Genomic DNA, 27411 nt, shown 5'->3' on the forward strand with positions numbered 1-27411 from the left:
CTAATAAATGAAAATTAATGATAGCAATTTATGCCTATCAATGTTGCATAACGAGAATAGAGTATTCCTGATGTGATCCATAGTTCGATCCTATTAAGGAATGCATTTATATTATGGCATGAAAATTTAAGGAGGTCAGTGTAATTCCACAGACAGCAGAAGAAGTGTGTGCAATTTAATTTATAGTTCAATGCAACAATTCGTCTAATTTAGATTAGTTTACAGAGACAGAGAAACTAAAGTTTTGTAATTTAAACTTGGAGCACATGATGCAGAAAAACATAGTAAGTAATTTTGGCAATTTTTTGGCCACTAGTGGCCGTCTCGGAGGACTTCTGAAAAATTTATGAAAAATAATATTCTTCTCGATGTGTTTCGTTGGCTATCATCAATTAGTTGATTGAGATTGACATTCTATCATACTGAGTTTTGTACGAAGTATTTAAAGTAAAATTCGAGCATTAAAAGTTACATTAAAGAGAAGTTAGTATTTATCCATATAAAATATTGCCACATCATTACTCCATAAAGAGGGTGATGATCCAACATACTGTTAACTAAGATGAAAAAAACAAAGAAAAGAAAAGTTTTATGTGTAATTTTGAAATATTAATTGTGCAATAGAGGCTCACATTGTCACAAAATTTGTCATCCAATTAGTATTTGGGAACATGTAATTCAAGTTTTTAGTTCATGACCCCTTTGTCTTGTTTGGCAATATAAGACAAAAAATATGATGATGTTTTACTTATTTGCATTCTTAGTTTTTCTCTTTAGGACTTAGAGAGTAGTTGGATTCTAGACTTACATCTCACTTTCTATCACAATATCTGACAGGGCGTCAACCTGTGCAATAATAATAATAATAATATAGAACCTAACTACCACTAAGAGCAGTCAATAATTAATCCTAGGTACTGGAGCAGGGACTCTAGGTGTGCAATGGGTTACTTGATTCACCCTGTTCCCGAAGAGTTTGCTTAATCCGATATACCAGAATTAATTAATTGACAAAAATTACTAAATAGTAGACAGTGGCAAGTAGGGTCGTCTCCTCAGGGACTGGAGATATCTGTTTCTTTTTAAAGTCCAATTGACAAAGGGGGGGAATTTCACCGGAATGAAACTAAAAATAATTAGACAATTTAATTAAAAATGAATAAATCACTAGCACAAATATAGCAGGAATTTAATCAGGAATAAATAAATTCTAGCCAAGGATGCAACTACTCAGGCACAGTCCATCTATCTGATCATTGATGCAAGTGAGGTTCACTTAATTTATTAATAGGCTAGTTATAGTCTGACGACCAATTTTTCCTTAAATTATTGATAACCAAGGTACGACCATTGATCACCCCTAACCAGAAAATACTCCTAGGTACGACCGTAGGAATTAATTTCCCAATTGCATTAATATTAGAAAAACCTAGCCCTAACCAATAACACGCTACGAGGGTTATTTAAATTAGATTGCACGTTCCCCTAATGTGTAAACACACCAGTTGCCACTAATATTAATCAATCAAACAATTACGGATTTAATTGACTAAATTGGCACGAGATTAATAAATCACATTGAACATCGGGCCCTTGACATCCAATTAATAAAATAATCCCATGAAAATACAAGCAGGCAACGTGCAAATATTAATAAATTAAGGAATGCGTGAAAACTAATTAGATCTCACAGGTTTTCGGGACTGCGCCGTCGAGTTGACCCTTGACTAGATGGAAGACTTAACTACGCCGCATAATTAAATCACCACACGAATTAATAGATTGCAAAGGCATTGCGTTTTCTATTAAGAAGCAAGGAATAAAAGGTGTTTTTCCCGTTGGGGAATATTGTCGAACACCTGGCGTGTCTCAGATGCCAGTCAGGAGAAAAGAAGAACTAAAACTAAACTAAAAGACTAAAACTAGAGATGTCCTTGCTACCCTACGTTGTCCCTCTTAAAGCAACAAAAGAAAGATGACTAAAGGCTCTCTACGTGGTCCCCACACATGTGGACAAAGCCTTCAAAGTACTTCTTGCCCCAAGCCTCCTTCCGTAGCTTTCTTTTAAGAGCCCAAATGACTAGATGCCTTCCACTAGCTTGTGGTCCCCCACCAATTCAAGGGCCCAAGAATTAAAGCCCTTGGAAGTCTCCATATTTTCACAAAGTCCCTCCTTTTTGGTAGTTTCCTGCTTCACTCCTGAAAATGATTCCAAATACCAAATATGAGTAAATATCAGCAGTTAACACAATATTTGTCAGGGATAGAAGGGGAAATTAATAATAAAAATACTAACAAATTATATCCTATCAATTCCCCCCACACCTAAGTCATGCTTGCCCTCAAGCATGGGGACAATTCAACTCAACACAGGCTAGCTTTCACACTTTCATTGCCGGCTGTGCTTATACCAAAAATCAAGATTTAGCGGCTAAGTGTCAAATCATATCTCATTCGGTTAGCTTCTAAGTTTATAGACCTGTCCAATTCATGGCTAATTCGCTTAAGAAATCCAAATATTAACTAGCAACAGTTCGTAATTAAGTCAACTGGCAACCAAAATCTCAACAATACGAACCAAAGATCGGCGGGCTAACATGATCATAAACTCACTTTTTATTTCTTTTTTCTTTTCTTTTTTTTCTCTTTTTTTTTCTTTTATTTGCACGAATAATGCTTAGTCCCGAGCTATTCAAGTCTTTTGACGTGAACTCTGACATTTTTAGATGAAAGAGCCCAGTTACTCGACCTTTCATAGCTCCAGGACTATCTACTCATAGATATCGCCACTTTTTGACGCGAGAGCCGACACTTGTGGTGAAGACTCCCGGTTACTTGGTGGCGACACTAGCGGAGTATAGCCATACGTTATTCACCATAAAACACCAAGATACCAAATAATTACAGATCATAGCCTGTGTCATGTCCTAAATATGGAAAACTAAGGCAAACAGGAGACCAAACTACACAACAGTGCCAGCAAAATATTTATATCGCCTAAACAAGTTAGCCATAAATTGCACCATGTCGTTAAACTTAAAGTATTCACCAAGAAAGCATGCTTTTACTTGCCACTGTAACTCAACTCATAGTACAAACCACAACTAACAAGAAAAAGTGAGCTGCCAAAAATATTCACCAAGATAGGAGCAAGGGAAAAACACTCAAAAGGGGTAAAGGAGCAACACCTAAACAGAAAACAAGAGGAAAAATAATAAAGAAACGAGAACTAGCACCCAAACTGACCCCCCCCCACACCTAAAATGACGCATTGCCCTCAATGCGAAAAGATAATAGCAGAAAAAAAAAAAGAAAGGGGCAACGGTACTTCCCTGAAGTCGTCAAGACAAGGGAGGGTTAGGCAGAAACGGCGGAGGGAATTCGGCTTGCTGCATAAATGCCGCTATATTCTGTGCCATGCCGGCGATATTGGTGTCAACATTGACTATCCGAGCCCCAAAGCCTGCGTCTCTGAAGCCTTTATTGGGACACAGAAAACGCGATTGAAAACGCGCCTTCAATCCGCGTTTTCTGAGTCGCGTTTCCTTCACAAATCTCGCAGGAACAAAACTTGCAGAAATGGAAACGCGATTGAAAACGCGCCTCCAACTCGCGTTTTCTGAGTCGCGTTTCCTGCACAAAACTTGCAGAAATGGAAACGCGACTGTGCAGGTAAACGTGACTTCGAATTGTGTTTTTGAATCTTGACCCCTTCCTGCACTTCATCACGCGGGCGCGTCAGGAGGAAATGCCACCTACATATCAGCAAAAACGAAAACTGAAACCCAAAATCAGTCGAATTCAAGGGAAGTATATTTAAACTGTCACACGAAATCAAACAAACAATTAAAAGAAACAATTGGGTTGCCTCCCAATGAGCGCTTTTCTTTAACGTCTTTGGCTAGACGTCGTCCAAAACTTTGCTTAAACTAAGCAAATCGAGTGTTCCAAGTGCACCATCTCCACCCGTTCAATTGGAACCCCTTCATAATACGGCTTGAGACGATGACCATTCACTACAAATTTCTTCTCAGTTTTCAAACTTTGGATCTCTACTGCACCATAATGAAAGACATTAGTCACAACAAAAGGACCAATCCACCGAGAACGTAACTTACCTGGAAATAACTTCAATTTGGAGTGGTACAGTAGAACTTTTTGCCCACACTCGAATGTCTTCCTTGAGATCTGTTGGTCATGAAAAATCTTATTTTTCTCCTTATAAATTACCGCATTCTCGTAGGCTTCATTGCGAATCTCCTCCAACTCCTGTAACTGTAACTTCCTTTGAATTCCGCTCTCCTCAATATCCATATTGCATTGTTTTACCGCCCAAAATGCTCTATGCTCGAACTCCACTGGAAGATGGCAAGGCTTACCAAATACCAACCTATAGGGAGACATCCCTATAGGCGTCTTGTAGGCAGTCCTGTATGCCCACAAAGCATCTTCCAACTTAGAACTCCAGTCCTTCCTATCAGGGCGGACCATCTTTTCCAAAATAGACTTTATTTCCCTATTCGAGACTTCAGCCTGGCCATTGGTCTGTGGATGGTAAGAAGTGGAAACCTTATGAAGTACACCATATCTCCTGAACAGAGCAGCAATTGTCTTGTTGCAAAAATGCGTCCCCCTATCACTCACAACTGCCCGTGGCATTCCAAATCGCACAAAAATGTTAGACTTTATGAAATCTGCAACCACCTTAGAATCATTAGTGCGGGTGGCTTTTGCTTCCACCCACTTCGAGACATAATCCACTGCTAGTAAAATGTATAAAAATCCACAAGAGTTTGGAAAGGGACCCATGAAATCTATACCCCAAGTATCAAAAATTTCAATGAAAAGCATAGGCACCTGTGGCAGTTGATCCCTTCGGGATAAATTGCCTACCCTCTGACATTTATCACATGTCTTACAAAACAAGTAAGCATCCTTAAATAAGGTAGGCCAATAAAATCCACTTTCCAACACTTTTCTAGCAGTCCGTTTAGGATCAAAATGACCCCCACATGCAAAAGAGTGACAGAAAGTCAATATAGATTGGAATTCACTTTCACTTACACATCGCCTCATTATTTGGCCAGTACCTTGTTTTCACAGATAGGGATCATCCCAGACATAGTACTTCGCATCGCTTTTTAGTTTGTCCCTTTTTGCCTTGAGCCAACCTGCGGGCAATTTGTCAGTAACCAAATAATTCACAATATCTGCAAACCAAGGAGGGGATGAATTAATAGAAAGTAAATGCTCTTCAGGAAAAGACTCCCTTAATGGCAATTCTTCCTCCGCTACCAGTAGTCGGCTTAGGTGGTCAGCTACTAGATTCTCCGCTCCTTTTTTATCTCTAATTTCCAAGTCAAATTCCTGCAGGAGCAATATCCATCTTATCAAGTGGGGTTTAGCATCCTTTTTGGTCAGCAGGTACCTCAAAGCTGCATGGTCAGAATACACAATTACTTTAGCACCTAACAAATAAGGTCTAAACTTTTCTAAAGCAAAAATAACAGCTAAGAGTTCTTTTTCCGTAGTAGAGTAATTGAGTTTGGCGCCATTTAAAGCTCTAGAGGCATAATATATTGCGTGCGCCGCTTTTTCCACCCTTTGCCCCAAAACTGCACCCACGGAGTGGTCGCTGGCATCACACATAATTTCAAACGGAAGATTCCAGTCAGGGGGTTGGATGACAGGTGGAGAAGTGAGCAAATTTTTTAACTTCTCAAACGCTTCTTTGCACTCCTCATTGAATTCAAAACTGACATCCTTTTGCAAAAGCCTGAAAAGTGGTGCCCCGATCTTTGAGAAATCCTTGATAAATCTGCGATAGAAACCTGCATGTCCTAGAAAAGAACGAACTTCCCGTACAGTTACGGGGTAACGTAAAGCAGATATCACATCTATTTTAGCTTTATCAACTTCAATTCCTCTAGATGACACTACATGTCCTAGAACTATCCCGTGCTCAACCATGAAATGACATTTTTCCCAATTGAGAACTAGGTTAGTCTCAATGCATCTTTTTAAAATCAATGTCAGGTTATCTAAGCAATCTTCAAAACTATCACCATAGACACTGAAGTCATCCATGAATACCTCAATTATTCTCTCCACATACTCAGAAAAAATGCTAATCATGCACCTCTGGAATGTTGCAGGGGCATTGCACAATCCAAAGGGCATCCTTCGATAGGCAAAAGTGCCAAAGGGGCAAGTGAAAGTTGTTTTCTCTTGATCCTCTGGCGCAATTGCTATCTGAAAATAACCAGAGAAACCATCTAAAAAGCAATAATAGGCACGACAAGCTAACCTTTCAACCATTTGATCGATGAATGGAAGGGGAAAATGATCCTTCTTGGTCACCGCGTTCAATTTACGGTAATCGATACACTGGCGCCAACCCGTAGGCTTTCGGATTGGAACAAGGTCCCCTTCATGATTTTCTTCCGCAGTTACCCCTGCTTTCTTTGGCACTACTTGGACCGGACTCACCCATGGGCTATCTGAGATAGAGAAAATAATTCCTACGTCCAGAAGCTTGATTACCTCTTTCTTGACCACTTCCATCATGATGGGGTTCAATCTCCTTTGTGGTTGTCTTATCGGCCTAGCATCCTCTTCCAGGCGAATTCGATGCATGCACACAGACGGGCTTATACCCTTGATATCTGCAATTGTCCACCCTATAGCTTCCTTATGCTCCCTTAAAACCCGCAGCAGCTTGTCCTCCTCCGTGGGTGATAATTTGGATGAGATTATCACTGGTAACGTCTCTTTTTCACCTAGAAAGGCATACTTTAAATGCTCGGGCAGGGGTTTCAACTCCACTTCAGGTGCCTGCACGATAGAAGGTAATAGCTTTAGGTGTGGTTCAGGCACAAATATAGGAGCAACATCATACCTTAGAGGACTTTGGCCCAGTGAATGCAAGGCTCCGACCATTCTTTGCAAATTGATGTCTAACTCCATTTCGCAGGCTGCTTCCAGATCCAAATGTTTGGTGATTGCTACCTCCAATTCATCCCTGCCATTAATCTCAAATACTTCTTGCACCAAAGGGTCAATTACACTCACAGCAAAAACAGCATTAGAATGACACGGATATTTCATGGCCTCAAATATATTGAAATGAACTATTTCTCCATCAAATTCCATCGTTAGGGTGCCCTCATAACATCAATTCTTGTACGAGCCGTGCTCAAGAAGGGCCTCCCCAACAAAATTGGTGATGGATTTGGAGAACGTTCATCACCCATATCAAGAATATAAAAATCAGCAGGGAACACTAAATTGTTCACTTGTACTAACACATCTTCTATCACCCCATCAGGATAAGCATTAGTCCTATCAGCCAATTGAATTATAATGCCAGTTTCCTTTAAGGGGCCCAAATTCAGAGAAGCATAAATAGCCTTGGGCATCACATTTATGGAGGCTCCTAAATCTAACATGGCATTCCTAATGCTAGTGTCCCCTATTTTACAAGGAATAGTAAACATACCTGGGTCTCCGCACTTGGGTGGAAGTTTTCTTTTAAGCACTGCAGATACGTTCTCTCCCACAATTATCCTTTCATCTCCCCTCAGTTTCTTCCTATTGATGCATAGGTTCTTCAAAAATTTGGCATACCGGGGTACTTGCTTAATTGCGTCAAGTAAGGGGATATTTATCTCCACCTTCCTAAACATCTCCAAAATTTCCTTTTCCTTGTCTTGCTTTTTCGGCCTTTCTAACCTGCTAGGAAAAGGTGGTGGGTTAGGCTTAATTGGAACCGCTGGGTTACGTATTACCTCTTTATTTGTGCCGGGCGTTCCTTCTTCCTCAAGCTCCTTCTCAATGCAGTCCTCATTCTTGTCCTTTGGAGCCACTGGCGCTGGTCCTTCAACCTCTTTCCCACTCCTGAGGGTCATTGCACTTACATTCTTGGGATTCACCTCAGGTTGGGATGGAAGTTTTCCCTTTCCTTGGGAGTCTAGTCGGTTGACAATTGAGGCTAATTGACTCATCTGATTTTCCAAGTTTTGCATACGTGCTTTCATCTCTTGATTGCTGGCCTCAGTGTCCTGTTGAAATTTCATAGTATTAGAGGCTATGGTTTTAACCATGTCTTCTAGGAACATACCTGAGGCAGAGGAGGGTTGATTCCTTGTTTGATATTGTTGCTGGAAGCCCTGCTGTCTATTGGGGATGAAATTTTGTTGCTTATTTCTCCCATAGCTTAGATTTGGATGATCCCTCCAACCCGGATTGTATGAGTTGGAATAGGGGTCATACTGTCTACGTGGCATGGGCATGTTACCAGCCATGTTTGCTTGCTCAATTCCCTCTTCATGTAACTGTGGGCACGAGTCAGTGGTATGACCAATATTCGTACAAATCCCACACACTTTGGCCTGCTGTGCATTTCCTACAGCTATCTGTCGAACAAATGAGGTTAATTCAGATAACTGCTGTTCAATGGAAGATGAACTTACCTCGTTGACCTTTCTCGTAGGAACATCTGCTCTCGTACCAAACTGCTGGCAATTCTCTGCCATTCGCTCAATTAAGTCCCATGCCTCCTGGGTAGTCTTATTCACCAGTGCACCACCACTTGCTGCATCAATGATATTTCTATCGTTCATTAGTAGTCCCTCGTAGAAGTACTGAATCAGCAGTTGATCACTTATTTGGTGATGCGGGCATCGGGTACGTAGCCTGGTGAACCTCTCCCAATATTCATACAAGGATTCCCCGTGAAATTGCTTGATGCCACATATTTCCTTTCGCAAACTAGCAGCTCTGGATGCAGGGAAATATTTTTCAAAAAATTTTTTCTGCATCTCTGGCCACGTGGTGATAATGCCTGCAGGTAGACAGTATAACCAGTCCTTTGCCGAATCCTTGAGAGAGAAAGGGAAGGCTCTTAATTTAATTTGTTCATCAGTTACTCCCGAAGGTTTCATACTCGAACACACCACATCAAATTCCTGCATGTGTTTGTGGGGTTCCTCTCCTGGCAGACCATGAAAAACAAGCAACAAATGTATTAAACCAGGTTTTAATTCAAAAGCTGCATTCTCACTCAGGCGAGGAAAAGTTATGCAAAGAGGTTGTTGGGTCAAGTTTGGAGCAGCCAACTCCCTTAATGTTTGTGTGTTTGCCATGGTGACGTTCTCTTGGTACGAATCACTTGAAGTGTCACCAAACGAATCTGATGGTTCAACTTCGGGCTCAGATCTCTGAGATGCAGCACTGGAGTGCTCCTCTCTGAGCTGTCTGGTTTCCTTTCTAGTTCTACGCGCGATTTTCTCTACTTCAGCTTCAAAAATCAATTCACCTGTACGAGAAGACCTAGGCATACACTAGAAAAATACCAGAAAATTATAGCAAAAATGAACTTAATGAAGAAACAAATAATAACGCCAGTCCCCGGCAACGGCGCCAAAAATTGACAGGGCGTCAACCTGTGCAATAATAATAATAATAATATAGAATCTAGCTACCACTAAGAGCAGTCAATAATTAATCCTAGGTACTGGAGCAGGGACTCTAAGTGTGCAATGGGTTACTTGATTCACCCTGTTCCCGAAGAGTTTGCTTAATCCGATATACCAGAATTAATTAATTGACAAAAATTACTAAATAGTAGACAGTGGCAAGTAGGGTCGTCTCCTCAGGGACTGGAGATATCTGTCTCTTTTTAAAGTCCAATTGACAAAGGGGGGAAATTTCACCGGAATGAAACTAAAAATAATTAGACAATTTAATTAAAAATGAATAAATCACTAGCACAAATATAGCAGGAATTTAATCAGGAATAAATAAATTCTAGCCAAGGATGCAACTACTCAGGCACAGTCCATCTATCTGATCATTGATGCAAGTGAGGTTCACTTAATTTATTAATAGACTAGTTATAGTCTGACGACCAATTTTTCCTTAAATTATTGATAACCAAGGTACGACCATTGATCACCCCTAACCAGAAAATACTCCTAGGTACGACCGTAGGAATTAATTTCCCAATTGCATTAATATTAGAAAAACCTAGCCCTAACCAATAACACGCTACGAGGGTTATTTAAATTAGATTGCACGTTCCCCTAATGTGTAAACACACCAGTTGCCACTAATATTAATCAATCAAACAATTACGGATTTAATTGACTAAATTGGCACGAGATTAATAAATCACATTGAACATCGGGCCCTTGACATCTAATTAATAAAATAATCCCATGAAAATACAAGCAGGCAACGTGCAAATATTAATAAATTAAGGAACGCGTGAAAACTAATTAGATCTCACAGGTTCTCGGGACTGCGCCGTCGAGTTGACCCTTGACTAGATGGAAGACTTAACCACGCCGCATAATTAAATCACCACACGAATTAATAGATTGCAAAGGCATTGCGTTTTCTATTAAGAAGCAAGGAATAAAAGGTGTTTTTCCCGTTGGGAAATATTGTCGAACACCTGGCGTGTCTCAGAGGCCAGTCAGGAGGAAAGAAGAACTAAAACTAAACTAAAAGACTAAAACTAGAGATGTCCTTGCTACCCTACGTTGTCCCTCTTAAAGCAACAAAAGAAAGATGACTAAAGGCTCTCTACGTGGTCCCCACACATGTGGACAAAGCCTTCAAAGTACTTCTTGCCCCAAGCCTCCTTCCGTAGCTTTCTTTTAAGAGCCCAAATGACTAGATGCCTTCCACTAGCTTGTGGTCCCCCACCAATTCAAGGGCCCAAGAATTAAAGCCCTTGGAAGTCTCCATATTTTTCACAAAGTCCCTCTTTTTTGGTAGTTTCCTGCTTCACTCCTGAAAATGATTCCAAATACCAAATATGAGTAAATATCAGCAGTAAACACAATATTTGTCAGGGATAGAAGGGGAAATTAATAATGAAAATACTAACAAATTATATCCTATCAATATCATCTAATTATTTTGTTGTATAATTTTACATGCGACACATCATGCTTAATTTGTGAATAAAGCATGTCATATATTCATATGTTACGTGGAAAAATAGAGTAAAATAAACATTTACATAAAAAGTAGGATTAAAGATTTATAGTCTGTAAATTGGCATCTTTTTCTTACTCTTTTATCATGTAATTTTACATGTAACACAACAATCATTCCAAATTACCTCAATTTTCTGAGCTCCGGACTGAAAGAAAAGCCATTAAGTGAGAGGCTTAGTAATGCTGTCCCACCAAAGGCGTATCCTTAGAACATAAGAACCCAGAGGCTAAGACCACGCCTTCAGTACTTGGGATTTCCCTAAAATCTACCAAGCTTGAATATTTCACTTAATTAAGTATGATTCCAATTTGTGCCATTTTGACACGTCATTTTACTTGATAAGTTGGGTTTCGGTAATTTTTATGTCTATCGGTAGAGAAATTGTTGTTGACTTTTGTTTTTTGATCAAGTCATCAAATCTTTAAGAATAAAAAAAAAAAAAAAAAAAGTATGTGGAATAACTAAAACACAAGCAAACCTTCTTTCCTTTTGAGGGCTGGGTCGAAATTACAAGCAACCATCTAATTTTATGCATCCTAAACATGAAGATAAATGTTAAACATTAAAAAGAGAAAAAAAAAAGGAAAAAGGAAAGGTTTTTGTTTAATTTAAAGGTTGTTTGCATTTCCTGCTGTGTCATACAGTTCAATTTCCTCTAATGCCTACTAGTGCAATCGACAAATCCGAGTTAATCAGCACGTGAATATCGTGTGACCATACTTCGCAGTAAAGTGATCACACATGCTTATAATTGCCATTTGCCACTTTTTGTGAGTTGTGTTTAATTGCGGAGGACGGGAAATCTCATTGCTAGAACGGTTCAATACAAAAAGTGATTGAAAAAAATACTAGAGTCCATATGATAAAGTATACATAATGTGGGAATATATATTAAAAAAAAACAAGAGATAGACTATCTTTTGCTTTGTTTCTATCACATACAATCGCGTATAAAATAACTATCATTCTTCTTGCCCGATAAGTTCTCTATTTCTTGACAAATTTTAGTATGACACAGTTATGGACTTGACAAAGTTCTCTATTTCTTGAGAAACTTATGGACTTGGGGGACTAGAATATATAGATTTTGTGGGGTTGGTGTAGAGATAATGATTGTTTGAATTATTTTTTTTTTAAGTTAAGTTTTGATGTACTATAGAGAATTTTTTACACTAGCAAATGTAGTTGTAGGTCATGTATACAAAAATTGAATTTCAAATTTGAAACTAGATTAAGTGTCATGCATCTACATCAGCTCATATATATAATAATAATACATAAACAATTTATTCTTTTTAAAATTTGACATTTACCGACTCATTTTATTTTATTTTTGACTTTTACCATTTATCTCAACATGTCTGTGATGCAGAAATTGTGAGGCGTTTTCTCATTATTAAAATACATTCTATATTGCTCTAAACAATTAGAGCGGGTAATTATTTTGCCTCAAATATGATTCTGGGAGGTAAGCAACTTTGTGCTTTTCATTGGAACTAGAGGAACGAAATATTATAACAGAAGCACTATGTGAATAACTCAAAATGTCAACTTATTCAGGGAAAATTGCACAAATTTCCAAATTCACTGGTGAGGCATAGCCCGCCCCTGGAGCTGTATATGTATATAAATATGTTTTCAGGCACAAAAATGTTCACTTTTTCTTTACATGGTTTATAGTTCTCTACTTCAATACAAGGATTTTAGTTCTTGAATGTATTGGTCATGTATTTTAACTCTTACTACACAATAAAAGTAGTTAGTAAGAAAAATGGCCGGCGACTCCAGTTCTCAGTTAACAAGGCCCTCTTTTTGACCAAGATAGCCCACCACTTATGGAATTTCAGTTCAACATATCTGTGGCACGTTAGAAACCTGAAATAAAATTCAAACTAAGAATAAGTGGTCTTTCATGAAGGTGAGGTTTTACCATTTCTTAGCAATATCATAGGGCTTGCGCACTGTTACATAAAACATTAGATTTCTGTAACAGAGTGGCATCTGAACTGATTGTATCAAGTCTTGTGATTGACGAAAATTTGATGGAATAGCAGAAGAATAGCTGAGTTTCAATGACATTCATTCATCCAAAAAAATCTTTCTAGTCTTCAAGTTGCTTTAGTCTCCATGTTCACCTAGGTAAGAGGATGTTATTAATTGCTGATTGATTGTGTGTTTGATTTTTCAAGGCATTGTATGTTGAACTTTTCCTCGGCTGAAATTACATTGAGTGTGATAGCACTGATTGCTGGTCTTCCCTAGCTCCATATCTTGCAAATGTGGTTTATTGTCCTCAATATGAGGCCAGCCGTATAGTTCTCCTGGGACAGTCAAGCAACTATACTGGAATGCTTGCATTAAATGAAACACATGCTAGTCATTGCATTTCAGATGTTGAAAAGATCCTGGAAAGTTAAGGTACCAATAAGAATCATAGCATGATTGATATGCTCAACAGGTCCAAGCAATCTCTGCCTTATTGTACATGTTCATAAGGTTGATAGCATTCTGGCTTCATCAAAACTTCTAGATACATGCGATGATGTCGATACCACTACAGAGCGCTGCAACAGAATTTGCCAGAACTCCATATCAGCTGCAGTTAAAAAACTATCTTTCAGCAATTTTAGTATGAAAACATTGAGTAACAATCTTATCTTGCCTGATGAATCAGGCATTATAAAGGACTTCCAATATCGTGCTTCGATGGCTTGCCAGTAAGCTTAATCCGTGTTTTGCAAATAGAATACTCAGAGGACTTTCTAGCTGTCGCTTAAACAAAGGCAACTAGGAAAAACAATAAGAAATGCACCTTGCATCTATATGATTTGCATGATAAACTATGATAATTCACCTAAAGTAAGAGTGTCTTCATCTTATTGTCATCCAACTCTATTATTAGCCTGCCCACTGGTATTTCTGGATATTACTGAAATTCCTGAAGAATGTGGTGATCAAGTGAATAATGAAACATCTTGCTCCAATGCCACGGAGAGTTATATGTCTCGCAAGAGCAAAGCTTTATTACTAACTTGCTTGGTATGAAGATGCAGAATGCTAACATATCCAGCACCGTGTACAACCTCTGTACACGTTACCTTATTTCCAGCAGCAAAGCTGAAGGATTTCTCATCTCAAGGTCCGCATTCCTTTATATCTCTTCAAATATATGAATTTAGGTCACTTTTCCGAACATTACTTATGGGATTTTCTTCCTCCCATAAAGCTGAGAACTAATTTCCTTCACCAGTTGACTCGAAAGGTAAAAGTTTGAATTGATGGTCCGATGTTACAGATAACATTTATCTTTCTCTTTATGTTTTGATCTATAAGATATTAGACTTTTTCACAAACATACTCTGACTTTTCTGGCCATCTCAAACATACACAATAAAAGACGATACCATATCAGATGACATATACAAGTGCATGGCTCTTGCAAGACAAAAGTCCATTTCTTTTTTTTTTTATTACATTTTTTCTGCAAAAAAAAAAAAATCATTCCAAACAAGTTTGATCTGTTCATAGATAATTGCTCCCAAAGAAGTCAGACATAAGAGGCTCAAGTCATGCAGAAAAGTGATGTAACAGCATTTTTGTTCATTTATTCTAAATGTTATGCTTAACTCTAGAAGGGATTCGTATGTTATTCTGATACTTCTTAAACATGCATTTACAATTCTAACCCTAATCAAAAGGATTTAGCTAAAGAATTATCAGGGGAACTCGAGATATAATTGCTTGAAGTGGAAATCAGGAAAAAGAACATGCACAGAAAGGTTTAAATTGATAGAGAGAAATCGCATTCTTGGAGCACAATGTGACTAAAAATTTTGGCATAATACCCCAAAACAGTTTTGTTGATATTCAAGGAATAGTCATGAAAAAAAAAAAAAAAAAACTTTAGCACTGCTCCAGTTACAGTCAAGTACACGAAAAACATCAAGGTAGGAATAGAAAGCTAAACATGACGAGAAGCGGCAACTGTAATGCAGCTAAGGAAGAAGCAGGAATTGGAAGGAAATTTGGCACTGGTATACAAGGCTTCACTTAACACTTGCAACATGACCTCTCTTGCAACAGCAATTTTGTGGCTACCTAGAATAGCTGGCTTAACGTGAGAAATATTGACAAACAACACTTGATCAGTATACCCAGAAACACAAAGCAAATTCATCCATGACACTAATGCGAGTACAATCATCTAAATTACTTTGCAATTCTACGTCCTTCCAACTTATTGTGGCTTTCAGTATGAAATTTGGAATTTAAACATTTGCAAACATATATACCCTGTAGCTTGATGTCGAAAGCCTCTTTAGATACGGGGAAAAGCAAGACAACCTTCAAGAGCAGGAAATGAAAAAAGAAAAAGAACATAGAGATTAGCTCATTCATAGAATAAATTAATACAGACACTGAATTCAGAAATGAACAAGAAGAAAGAAAGAGATAGAAAATAAAATATTTAAATTTATAGAAATAAGAAAAATGAAAAAGTATTAAAAATCTGTGTGCAGTAGATCATATCAATGACTATAATAAAAGGATGAAATTAGTAGTTCGGCAGGCAGTTGGTGGAGGAAAACTTGAGTCGCTCCAGAAAAAGGGTAAAGACAGAGAACATTCAACAGTATAAAATAAATGAAAAAAGAAAAGAATTTAGAGATCAGGGCATTCACGGAACAATTGATGATGACATTAAACTCAAAAATAAATAATTTACCCTCTTGACGTTTGGTACTACTATTAATTTTCCTTTTAACGTTATTTATCAGTTACTTTACCCCTAAGACAAATGGTCAAACTTAACGGAGTTTGTTAATTAAAATAAAAAGACAAGTTTAGCCCTCAAAGTTATTATCACTTAACCCAATAAATTATAGCGTCACTATCAATTTTCCCCATAGAATTATTTTTTAGGTAATTTATCTCACAATTAAACCAACTTAGCAAGTTAAAAGACTTTAAAGAAAGTGCCCTCCTCTTTGTATAATAAAAATAATAAAAAATTTAAAATGGCTCTTTTCATCTTTAGTATGAAGAAGAAAAGTCAAAGTATGAATCTCTTTCTTCTTAGCAATCTTATTAATATTAAAACAAATAGAAAGATTGGAAGGGGGAGGGGGAAGGAGAGGGGAGAGAGAGATAGAGAGAGAGAGAGCTCAATTATTTTTTTTTTAAATGCAAATGAGAAAGAATTGAATACTTTTATTATTTTAAAACTATTCTACTTTACTGTTTACTATTAGATTTCAATCCTAATCCCAACAACCTTAAATTAATACAATAATGTTAAACTTTTCTTTATTATTTTCTTTGCAAAATCTAACTTTTTGTTTCCTTCTTTCCTATCTCTTTTTCTTTTTCTCGTATTAATAAGTGTGAAAAAAGAAATTTGAGAAAATCCTTTTATTTTTATACTGTTGGATCACTTAAAGTGAAAAAAAGAATAATCATTCCAACTTTTTTATTTTTAATTATATATATAAAAGGGTCAATATATTTAAAACTTTTTGACCATACTAATTAGATTAACGATGAAGTAAAATGCCTAGAAAATAATGTTAGGAATTAAACTGATTATATCACTATAATTTAAAGAAATAAAGTAATAATAACAATATAGTAATGCTATAAAATAAAAGGGTATTTTTGTCTAAAATTTCTTAACATATTGAGTTGAATTACTTATGGGGGTGAAATGACTAAAAGATAATATTAGGGGATAAACTGATAGTAGTGATATAGTTAAAGGGAGTAAAGTAATAATAATCCTAAAAAGAAAGAAAGAGAGAAAATAAAGTACTTAAATCCATTTTGGGGAAAAAGCTCAAAGAAAGGGAGAAAACACGTACATGAAAACCTATCAGGATTTTGATCAAACAGGTGGTCTTCTATCATCCCACCACAGTGTGGTAAAAAATGGGTCAAGGGCATTTTTGGCACTAGGATAGTCCCACTCTAACGATTCCCACCATTCTCTGTCTCCCCTGATTTTACTAAGAGTGCTGGGAAGAGATGGTAGTCCGTTGATGGTAGCAAGAAACAAAGGCAGCCTCTTTACCTTTGGACAATGAAATATTATAATCTCCTTGATTGAATCGCAGATCATGGCTGCCTTGCAAATGTTCTTCAGTTGTGGCAGCCTATAAAGATGCAGCAACTTTAATTTTGGAAGGACGATGACAGTGGCGGTGGCTCCACTTGAAGTCAATTGGAAGCCTTCTCCTCTTCCTTGTCCTGCTCGATTGCCATCTGCTGCTATCTCCTTCAATCCTTCACAATCTTCAAGTATTAACTCTTTGAGATTTTGAAGGCTCTGCAGCAACTGCACTGTGAATATTTGCTTCATGTTGTGACATCCATAAATCCTCAATTGGCTAAGGGAAGAAAATGTGCTAGGCAGAAGCACATATGGTTCTGATTCTCCGTAAAAAAGACCAACCAGATTTGGCAACCTGTGGAGGCGTAGCTCTTTGAGATCACGGAGGGAACTAAAAGACGAGACCTCCAACTGATGATGTGGAAAAGCAGAGGACAATTGCCTGAGGAACTCTATTCCAACCGAATCCTTAATATACAATCTGGATAAGTGACTTAAATTTATAAAATTCTTAAAAACATCTGACAAGCACCTAATGCCCATGCCCTCACAATCCTCGATTATCAGACTTTTCATATCATCTGGCAAATAGTTCGAGCCTTTACCAAGCTTACACTGATGAAAATACAGTACTTTCTGGCCCCCATAATACATAATAAAACTCGGATTCTTGGTTAAGATATCATTGATATAAACATGATAGTATTTTGGCCACCGAGTAATTTTATAGAAGTCCATAAAAGACAAACATCCTTCAAAACTTTCTAATTGGTTCAACACTTCTGGATCATTAACTTGTACCCTACCATTGGGTGTTAATACTAGCAGTTGAAGACAGTGAAATTGGGAAAATGTCCCTTTTGGTATTATCTTTCGTCTAAAAGCCCAACACTTGCTCAAGTTAAGCCTTTCGAGATTGACCAGTGACTCCCAACCTTGAGGTAAATCCTCAATCTTAGTTCTGGATAGGTCCAAATCCCTCAATTGCTTGAGCTTTCCTAGTGGTGGCACAGATCGGAGGCGTATACAATCCTCCAAGTTGAGCCTTTCGAGATCAACCAATGACTCCAACCCTTGAGGTAAATCCTGAATCTGAGTGGAGGATAGGTCCACTATCCTTAACTGCTTGAGCTTTCCCAGCGGTGGCACAGATCGGAGGCCTTGACAACCCCTCAAAATCAAGGCAGTGAGATGCACCAAGTTTGAAACAGAATTAGGCAACTCTGTTATACCTTGGCACCAAGATAGATTCAAAACTTTAAGTCCACACATGTGATGAAAGAATGAATCTGGGATTTCTCTTATGAAAACCTGAGAAAGAAGCAAGGTTGAGAGCTTAGGACAATTTGGTGGCCAGGCTGGTGGAACTTTTATTTCTGTTTGTCCATATGAAAATGAATGAAAGGAGGCTGCATGGAGATCTTCTGTCCATTTTTTTGGTTCCAGTGTTACTTTAGAATTTCCCTTTCCTATGCTTTTCACCAAGAACCGTGGTACATCCCCGTTCATCTGTAGGTTGGATTTTCCGTCTGTGATTCTTAATGCCATATCTCTGACCAAATCATGCATCTTCACACAGTCATCCCCTTCATAATCTCTAGTTTCTTCTAGCAAGCATACTTTAATCAGTTTGTTTAATATCGCGTGACCTTGATCAAATTCTTGTGACCATGAGTTCCGTTCTTGCATCAGCTCTGCCCAAATGAAGAGGTCTATTAGTGCCTTTATTTTTAATTTACTATCTTCCGGATAAAGAGAGCAATACAAGAAGCAATGACTTTCATATTCATTCAGGCGTTTGAAACTCCATTCCAAGATGGGAAACACCTTTTCTTCCATCGCATCATACCCTACCGAACATGCTTTCAATTGTTCCAATGCATTTCTCCACTCACAGATGTCTGTCACACCTTTCATGCTCCCGGCCACTGTGATAATACCAAGCGGCAAGCCAGCACACCTTTTCACGATGGACTTAGCAATATCTTCCGCATTTCCATGAAGCACTGTCTTAGTATCAAGTGTATGTTGGAACAAATCCCAAGCTTCATCTATAGCCAAAGTTTTAGCTTCAAACACCCTTTGACAGCTAATCCTGTTGCATAATTCTAGTGACCGAGTGGTCAAGATCACTTTGCATTTGTTTGCGCCAAGAGGAATTCCAATCTTTTCAAAAGAAAATTCTTGCCAAACATCATCGAGTATGAGGACAGATTGCTTCACCAATGCCCTGGACAAAATGGCTGCCCTGCTATCCTCATCATCCTCGTATGAGAGATCAAGCCTTAGGCGTTTAGCAATGTCATCTTGCAGCCTTTTGATGCTGAATTCTTGAGAGACGGTAATCCAATAAACCTTGAATTGAGTTCTCTCAAGGAGGTGATTATGGATGTGTTTCGCCAACGTAGTCTTACCCACACCACCCATCCCATAAATCCCAATGTTTGAGATGCTATCGATGACCAACCACGCCCAGATTTCTTTCAAACCTCTGTCAAATATTTCTCCAAATAATTTCGTTGTCACTCGTGGCTCACCTCTGCTCTCAGAAGCCTCAAGCAAAAGCCCATCAAAATGCTTACTTTGCTCAATAAGTTCTTCTACAATTGCATCCATTTTCGCCACTCTATCCCCACTGCTAATTGCATTTTCTAGGAATCCACCCTCTTGTATGCTCTTTTTCAATGCTCCAAATTCATTTTCTACTGTTGCTACCTCCTCAAACCAAATCTCAACCTCCCTTTTCCTTTTCTTGGTACCTGACCTTTCTGCATTTGTCACCTGCAACTCGAAGTCAGATTTTCTGCCGCCTAATCTTTGCAACTTCCTTTCGAGCGACCTTAGATTATCATCCAAATTGACATACCTCCTTCCCCTATCTAATGCCAAATTCCCAAGTGCCTCCATTGCCAATTTCGAGTGAAATCCCTTACCTATGAAGTGACAAGAGAATATCTAAAAAGTATAGTTATCAACCAATAACGTTGTTCAACAAAGGCAGCATAAGAATCGTGATGTTCCTCAGGCAAATTTTAAAACAGGTCATTTCCAAACTTAATTTGAATTGAACCCGATTAGTAAACTAAACAAGTAGCCGTTTAATGTTAGATTCTACATAATGTTAGATTTTTTTTTGTCATATTCAACTATTTATCAAATACAAGTTCTATCATGTCATGGCTTTCTTGCGCTGAATGAAATGTTCATGAAGTATACATGATGTTACTAAGCAGAAATATTCCTGCAAACAGTACATTTTTTGGATACAAGTATCTCTTCTCACTAAAACGATTTTTCTTTTTCTTATTTGACGCAAATGATATCTTTTTTTTATTTTGATAAATAAATGTATGTCGAATTACTCACCACTCATTGCGTCTCATTCGACAAACAGCAACAGTCCAAACGACAAAATAGTCCAATTAAAGACATCATTGAATTCAAGAATATATCAAACTTCATCTGCACGTTGCTTAATAAAGTTCAAAACACAATAGGTAAGTAGGAAAAGAAAAATCTTCTTCGTTCAATCCAATGTTTATGCAACTGTAAGCAAAAGTAAAATAGTTACTACAAGGTCTGGAGAAATATCAAGCCTCTTGCCACTGTCTCACCAGTATGTCAAACAAATTCTAGCTAATTTGACAAATCAACTTTTCTTATTAATATATCTCCATTTCATTTTGCCCTCAAAAAAGTTTTTAAACTCAATATTTTGCTCTTTTTAGGGATCTGTATATATGAATTAATAGAATATAACACCATGGTAAGCTGTGGAACTTATCAAGCTATTCCAAACATTAATCTTCTTGGAAGAATTGATAACAAACAATTTTGCAACTATGATATTTGGCCTTCATTTTTAGAATCCAAAAAAATATACAATTTAAGCATTATTATTAGCAAAACATGGGACATCACAAATTTAGCGCCAATCTAGGCATAATTATGTGTTTTGACAAAAAATAACTTAGACCCTTTTTTTACATTCTAAACACAAAAAAGAAAACTTATAGCATCACAATTAACAAAACTGAGACTACATATTTGGCGCCAATTTAGGTGCTTGAAGGTCTACTTTTTTTGATTGTTATATATGTAACATAAAGATGAAATTTAGATATCTCCTTAAGTTGTCGTGAGCTATCATCTAGAGCTCACAAGAGCTTGGAAAGAGTGAAAAAGTTTGAAATTGTTCTTCTCTGATTCAATGGCATTGTGCATTGCAATTATGGTAAAAAATGTGAATTTTTTTTCTTTTGTAAATATGCCCGTACACACCTTGAAGTAAAATAATTTTGCGGGTTAAAAGCCTTTCCGCCCAGAATACATTTCTACCCAAATATTAGGGAAAAAATTATTGTTCTGGAGCTTGGTAGACAAGTTTTGAATGTAGACAAGTATTGTTCAAAAATGACTCTTTGGCCTTTAAACTCGCTTCAGCTACCTTTCTTGAGTAGGGGGAATCGATTTATTCGTGAATAATAGAGGTGACAAAATGGGCGGGATGAGCGGGATTTACTTGGATTTGAGATGCAATCGGAGTCATATAACCTTACCCATATGTATTTTGGGACTAACTTGGGCAGGATCACTTTGTGATAGGTTTAGATTGATCCCGCCCAATACCCAAATATATTTTCTACATATTTTTCCCTTTAATTCATTTTTTATTTTTTATATAATTTTAATATTTTTTATTTATTAAATTTCTTTTAGTTTTATTAAATAAACATGCAAGTGCTTTATACTCAAGATTCCCACCAAAAATTGGATTAACAAATAAATGAAAAGATAGATATACAGCCATATTCCAACATATATCAAGATGGTCAAGGTACTTAGAGTGTTGAATATTTATCCTCATCATTGTCCAAGGATGACAGGTCTAAACTGACTGAAATGCTGGAAATTCTTGTGGATAATGACTAGGAAGACTATTAGATTATATTCGCTGGTATGACTATAAAAATTGTTAAAGATAATTTTTGAATCTAAGACTCTGTTTGGATTGGCTATTTTTTCAAAAAATAAGTTTTTCAAATACAATGTTACGGTAATATACAATAACTCAAAAAACATCCCATCCATATTAGGATATCAAATATTTCAAAAAATTTTATAGTAAAAATTTTTCATATACACTGCTACAATAAAATATTTCAACAACACCCCCCAAAAACAGCTAATCCAATCGCAGCCCTTGCTATTTGAGTCCAATGGGTACCCAAGTATTTTCCAAAATTTCCCATCAATTAATGGGTACAATTGGGATTTGTCCCATTTTAAACCCAATATCAAATTCAAGTACCCATCTCGCCCAAAGTCCCCATGGGCATGGGTAACCCATTGGGACTTGGGACAAATTGCCACCTCTACTGAATAAGTATTTTTCGGGATTTAGATGTCAAAACGGAATATACTAAATACAAATTTGATTTAATTGCCCTAAATTAGTTGGTAGGATATAATATGTGTTATTGCTTTTATTTTATTTATCTATAATAGTGTTTGTCTATTTACATGAAATTTTGTTATTTTTACTTTAAAAATAAATGAGAATTGATATAAAAAATTCTTCAATTGTAATACTCGATTCATTCTAATATTAGATTTTTAAGTTTGCATTCACTAGCAATATAATTATCAACATAAAATAAAAATTACATGAAGTTAAGCAATTATAATTTATTTTTAATCTATTTTCAATTTTGATGTGAGATTGGAAAAAAAATTCTTGCACAATTGTTTGAAAGTCAAGGAAGAATGTATCTTAAAACATTAGTTTTCTAGTATAAAAGAAAAAAACTTATTCTAAATACAAGTAAAATTAATTATTATAAAAAATTACATTCAAATATTAATTGAGTTCATAAGATATCATAATGCATTCTAGGATAAAGATTTATAAGGATACATTTGATATCTTACTATTTAAGCATTCTAGGATGATAGTGGAGAAGCTTTACCAAAACTTTTTTTTTTTTTTGAGGAATGAGATTCCAAAAAAACAGAGTTGAAATTAGCATTCTGGGGGAAAGAACTTTTCCACTTAAATGAACCGTATCAAATATTGGAATGGAGTGAATAAATTGGAAAGGTCTTTCCTTTCTAACCGATCTCTATGTACCGAATAGGCAAATAAGGGGATAGTGTGCTCAAATGCATAAACTTTTTTTTTTTTTTTGTACTTATCCAATGCCCCTAGAGCACATAATAATAAAGGTCATAATAAAAAGCCATTGCACATTGGTATAGTAAGGGGAAGTATGGTGCTTTCTTTGGTCAAAAAATCTTGGGCTCCCCCGCCCCCCCCCCCCCCCCCCCCCCCAAGTCCCCACGCAGCATTGGAATAGAGTTGATTGTTATGTTAGACAAAATGATAATAATAATGTTAATAAAATTAATATGCAAATCTTTTTAAATGGATGCTCTCATTAATACACTAAGATTACACTTAGCTTACAATGTGAATATATACATTATTTTTTTTTTAATGTAAGTGAAAGGGATCGAACCCGAAACCTTTTACTTACATTCTCCCCCTACCCCACGGACCACCCAACTCTAAATACAGAGATTCACATTTATTTTGCTTCTTGTATTTATACACTTTTCTAAATTAACCAATTTTGGGGAAAAAAAAAAAAAAAACACTCTTAACGAGTCCTCTTAGAGCATGCATTGACCAAACCCATAAAATATAGCACCACAGTAGGTGTGGAACTTATCAAGCTATTTTAAACATTATCTTTTCTACAAATTGATAAAAAGGGTTTTCTTAAATCTTAAAAGAAAGAAATTGAACTTTTAAAGTATTGAAATGATCATAGAAAAAAACAAACAGTGAATGGAATTTCATAAATTTATTTTTGCAAATTAATCACTTTTGTAGAAAATAAACTCTCTCGATGAATCCCCATTGGGCATGCGTTAACCAAACCCATAAAATATAGCACCCTAGTAAACTGTGGAACTTATGAAGCTATTTTAAACATTATCTTTTCTATAAATTGATAAAAAAAAAAACGTTTTTCTTAAGACTTAAAAGAAAGAACCCAGTTTAAAGTATTGAAATGATCACAGAGACAAACCCACAGTGAATGGAATTTCAGAAAATTTACTTGCCACTTTAATATATTACCACAGTGAATGGAATTTCAGAAATTTTACCTATACTTTAACATATCATCTGCCATCCCCAAAGACCCAGTTCAACTGGTAGACACATTAATCAAGTAATCATGAGATCTCATGCTCAAGTTCTCTCCCTTCATTCTTGTAAAGATAAGAGTCCCATTTGTAGCAAACAAAATCATCACACCAATTTTTTGTAGAGAAAAAAAAATGGCCCTCTCTGTGTACGAAAACCTATTGCATTAGTCAGTTAGACAGAATGAATATATGTATTTGGCTGGCTGTCTATTCTGAATATATGCCCCGTCTTTCCTTGATATAGGATAGCTGAAATTATTTTAAAATTTGTGGCTAATTGAACAATTGTGGAATTCTAGAATTAAAGGAACTTTTGTTTTATCAAAAAAAAAAAATAAAGAATTAAAGGAACTTTGTTTCTGGATTAATCTTAGAGGAAGTCAATTCTTAGTATAAAGTCTTTAATTGGACAAGAGACGGAAACAAAACATCTTGAGCTTGTTGGACACGATAATAAAGAAGCATAATTGTTTTTTCGTTTTTTGAGCTGATGCGGCAGCAGAAGTGGATTCAACAAAAATTTACATGAACTAATCTCATGGAAAAGAAACCAAGAGCAATACATGATCAAATTCCCAAAGTTAAGATTCAACAAGAATTCAAACTTAGGACCCAACTCGAGAATAAGATATAAAACCCAAACAACACAAAATTTCTTATTTCATATAATTGTCAAATGAGTTAATTGATTAAAATAGTCCAGACTTTAGCCTGTTTATAAGCAAATTACTTCACTAATAGGAATCTCCAAAAACATTCAATTAAGAAATAATTAAAAAAACGGGTAAAAACTTCGTTGGTCTGCCCGGAAGATCCGCTCATAGATCGAGCTAGAAAGGTGCGGATCCAAAAGTGCCCTCTCTGTCGCGGATCAGTTCCAGCCAGACGTAGAGTCTTGTTCTACCAAATTGCTCAAATAATTGTGCCAGACAAAATTCGTGTGCTGATGCAGTGTTTATGCATAATTATGCAACAACAGACATGGGATTAATGTGGTCGAGGGAGAGAAGAAAGGTTAGGGGCAACAACACTAGAGTAGTATTGCGTTTCTGGATTAAAGAATCATGAAGCAAAAGCAGCACAAATCTTCAACGACAGAAAAATTTAGACAATAAAAAAAAAAAGAAAAGGAGTTAACTAGTTCTGGTTACCTTGAAATGTTGGGAAACTATAAAAAATCCTGAGGCCGCAGTTGTATGCTTTGATTGGATGCAGTTGAGAAAGATGATAAGCTTCCAAAGCTGCAAACGTAATGATTTCTTTTTTCCTTTTGAATTACGGCTTCTGCAGTATGGCCTAGTCTTCAGTAAGTTTTCAAGTAGAGAGATGAATGAATGACAGAATGCTATCAAAATCAATGGGAAAGGTTGAAGATGAGTAGTGTATCGAGGCCCCAAAGTCACAGAGATGTGGACGTAGGAGGAAAATAACAGTCAAAATACGTGCAAGTAGGAGTTTTATAAACAGATTTATAAGTTTAGGCCTGTTAATAGTGTAGCTTCTTAGAAGGAGCCATATGGTTACATTATCATTCATGACTTGCTGACAAATTGCTGTCAAGTTTTAGCTACAGGAGCTCAGAAAAGGCGTGACTGGAGAAAGGGCATCTTATCCACGCCTTCTCTGCCAACTACACTTGGATGCAATGGAAATTAAGGCCATGGCACAGAACAGTTGTATTTAATCAATCTTCTGAGTTTAGACCACAAATTACGTAATCAGGGACCGATTCAAAGTGCATGGTGAAGAAAATACTATAAATTTTACACTTGTTCAAATTAAAATAATAACATAGTTGTTGACACGAAGGATCTTCCCTAATTTCTAACCTAATCCTCTATTATTGAGATGAGGACAAATTTTGTATAATTAAGCCTGCAATTATTGCAACTTTGTCATCAAATTAATTCGATTTGTTTTTGAGTGAACAGGCTATTGCGTGGAGATTCATAATGTATGATTAAGCCCGAAATTATTGCGTTTTTGTCATTTAATTTATTCGATTTGCCCTCACAAGGAACTATACCAGGGCGGAGCCACACGCCAAGTTCTGCCAAAATCTTTCGTGACCTCTGAAAAATTTTACTAATTTTCATTTAGAAGCACTCTTTGGCCCCCTCCCCTCTACAATTCTAGAAAAATGTGATTGTCCCTTTTCACGTAACTATTCTCTCATGAAAAATATTAGCCTTAGTTTTTAATGTTCTTTATTACTATTTAGGTAGTTAGTTTTTTAATATTTAACTTCATAATAAATGTTTTAATAATAGTTGAAAATATTTTGATCTAGTAGCTAATATTGAAATTTTAGAATTTAGAAGTTTTGCATTCAAATTCCCCTTCTTACTTCTAAATCCCACCATTCCCTACCAAGAAAACAATGCTGTGATATTATATTCTCAAAATTTTATGTACTGTCTTTATAAAGATTTACTTATGAACATGTTGATGGACATTTACAGCTATTTAAATATTTCCTTTATGAACTTTGAACTTAAACATAGGGTTGGTGTTGGGGAATCACATTTATAATTTCAAGTGGAGAAATTGTATGCTATAATATGGTTTAGGTTTACGTCATTATCATTAATTAACATTTAACAGCAACTAAGAACCGACTTAGGGAAACTTCCAGGGAAGTATGAAGAAAGGGTTATGGATATTGATGCCAAACAACGAAATAAGCAAGTTTTCTGTTTAAGGAATCATCCATTGGCCCGTGTGACAAAGTTATGTCTAATAGAAAATTAGTGATAAGTTGCAATTTATCTATTTATTTTATTATTAATTTTCCTTATTACTTGACCTGATGTGGATTAATTAGTAGATTCTACTCACTTTTCGTAATTTATATTCATTTCAGGGAATAGATCAAAAATACCACAACCAATACCATTTTGCAGTCATCGGGGGAGAAATTAAAATAGAAGGTTTGGAAGGGCATTTTTGAAAAACAAGGCACACAAGCCCCTTTTCGGTCATTTTGGCTGAAGTGCTCTTTTCGCTGGATCCGCCGCACAATGCGAAAAGGGGGGAGATCATCGGATACAAAAGGGAACTACAGAGGATTGGAAGGGGACACT

At 36.5% G+C, this 27411-nt stretch overlaps 2 protein-coding genes across 10 annotated transcripts; both read right to left on the reverse strand.

Annotated features, from left to right (window-relative positions):
• Positions 1 to 7154: 7154 nt before the first annotated feature.
• Positions 7155 to 9338, reverse strand: LOC113687439 (uncharacterized). The gene has a single exon (XM_027205048.1). The coding sequence runs from the start codon at positions 9336 to 9338 to the stop codon at positions 7155 to 7157; it is 2184 nt and encodes a 727-aa protein (XP_027060849.1).
• A 3949-nt stretch (positions 9339 to 13287) lies between these two features.
• LOC113687440 (probable disease resistance protein At4g27220) lies at positions 13288 to 25731 on the reverse strand. 9 transcript variants are annotated; one of them, XM_072048722.1, is made up of 4 exons: positions 25480 to 25731; positions 17075 to 20046; positions 15300 to 15351; positions 13288 to 13571 (listed from the first exon to the last, which is right to left on the reverse strand). In XM_072048722.1, the coding sequence occupies exons 2-4, from the start codon at positions 20018 to 20020 to the stop codon at positions 13534 to 13536; spliced, it is 3036 nt and encodes a 1011-aa protein (XP_071904823.1). In that variant the 5' UTR covers positions 20021 to 20046; positions 25480 to 25731; the 3' UTR covers positions 13288 to 13533. The 9 variants fall into 9 exon arrangements, 6 of the variants coding, with proteins under 6 accessions (XP_071904823.1, XP_071904822.1, XP_071904821.1 ...); XM_072048721.1 differs by having other exon boundaries at positions 13288 to 13603; XR_011814294.1 differs by having other exon boundaries at positions 13508 to 13571; positions 16866 to 20046.
• Positions 25732 to 27411: the final 1680 nt, after the last annotated feature.

This window comes from Coffea arabica, chromosome 5e (assembly GCF_036785885.1).
Source record: "Coffea arabica cultivar ET-39 chromosome 5e, Coffea Arabica ET-39 HiFi, whole genome shotgun sequence".
NCBI classification, from domain to species: Eukaryota; Viridiplantae; Streptophyta; class Magnoliopsida; order Gentianales; family Rubiaceae; genus Coffea; species Coffea arabica.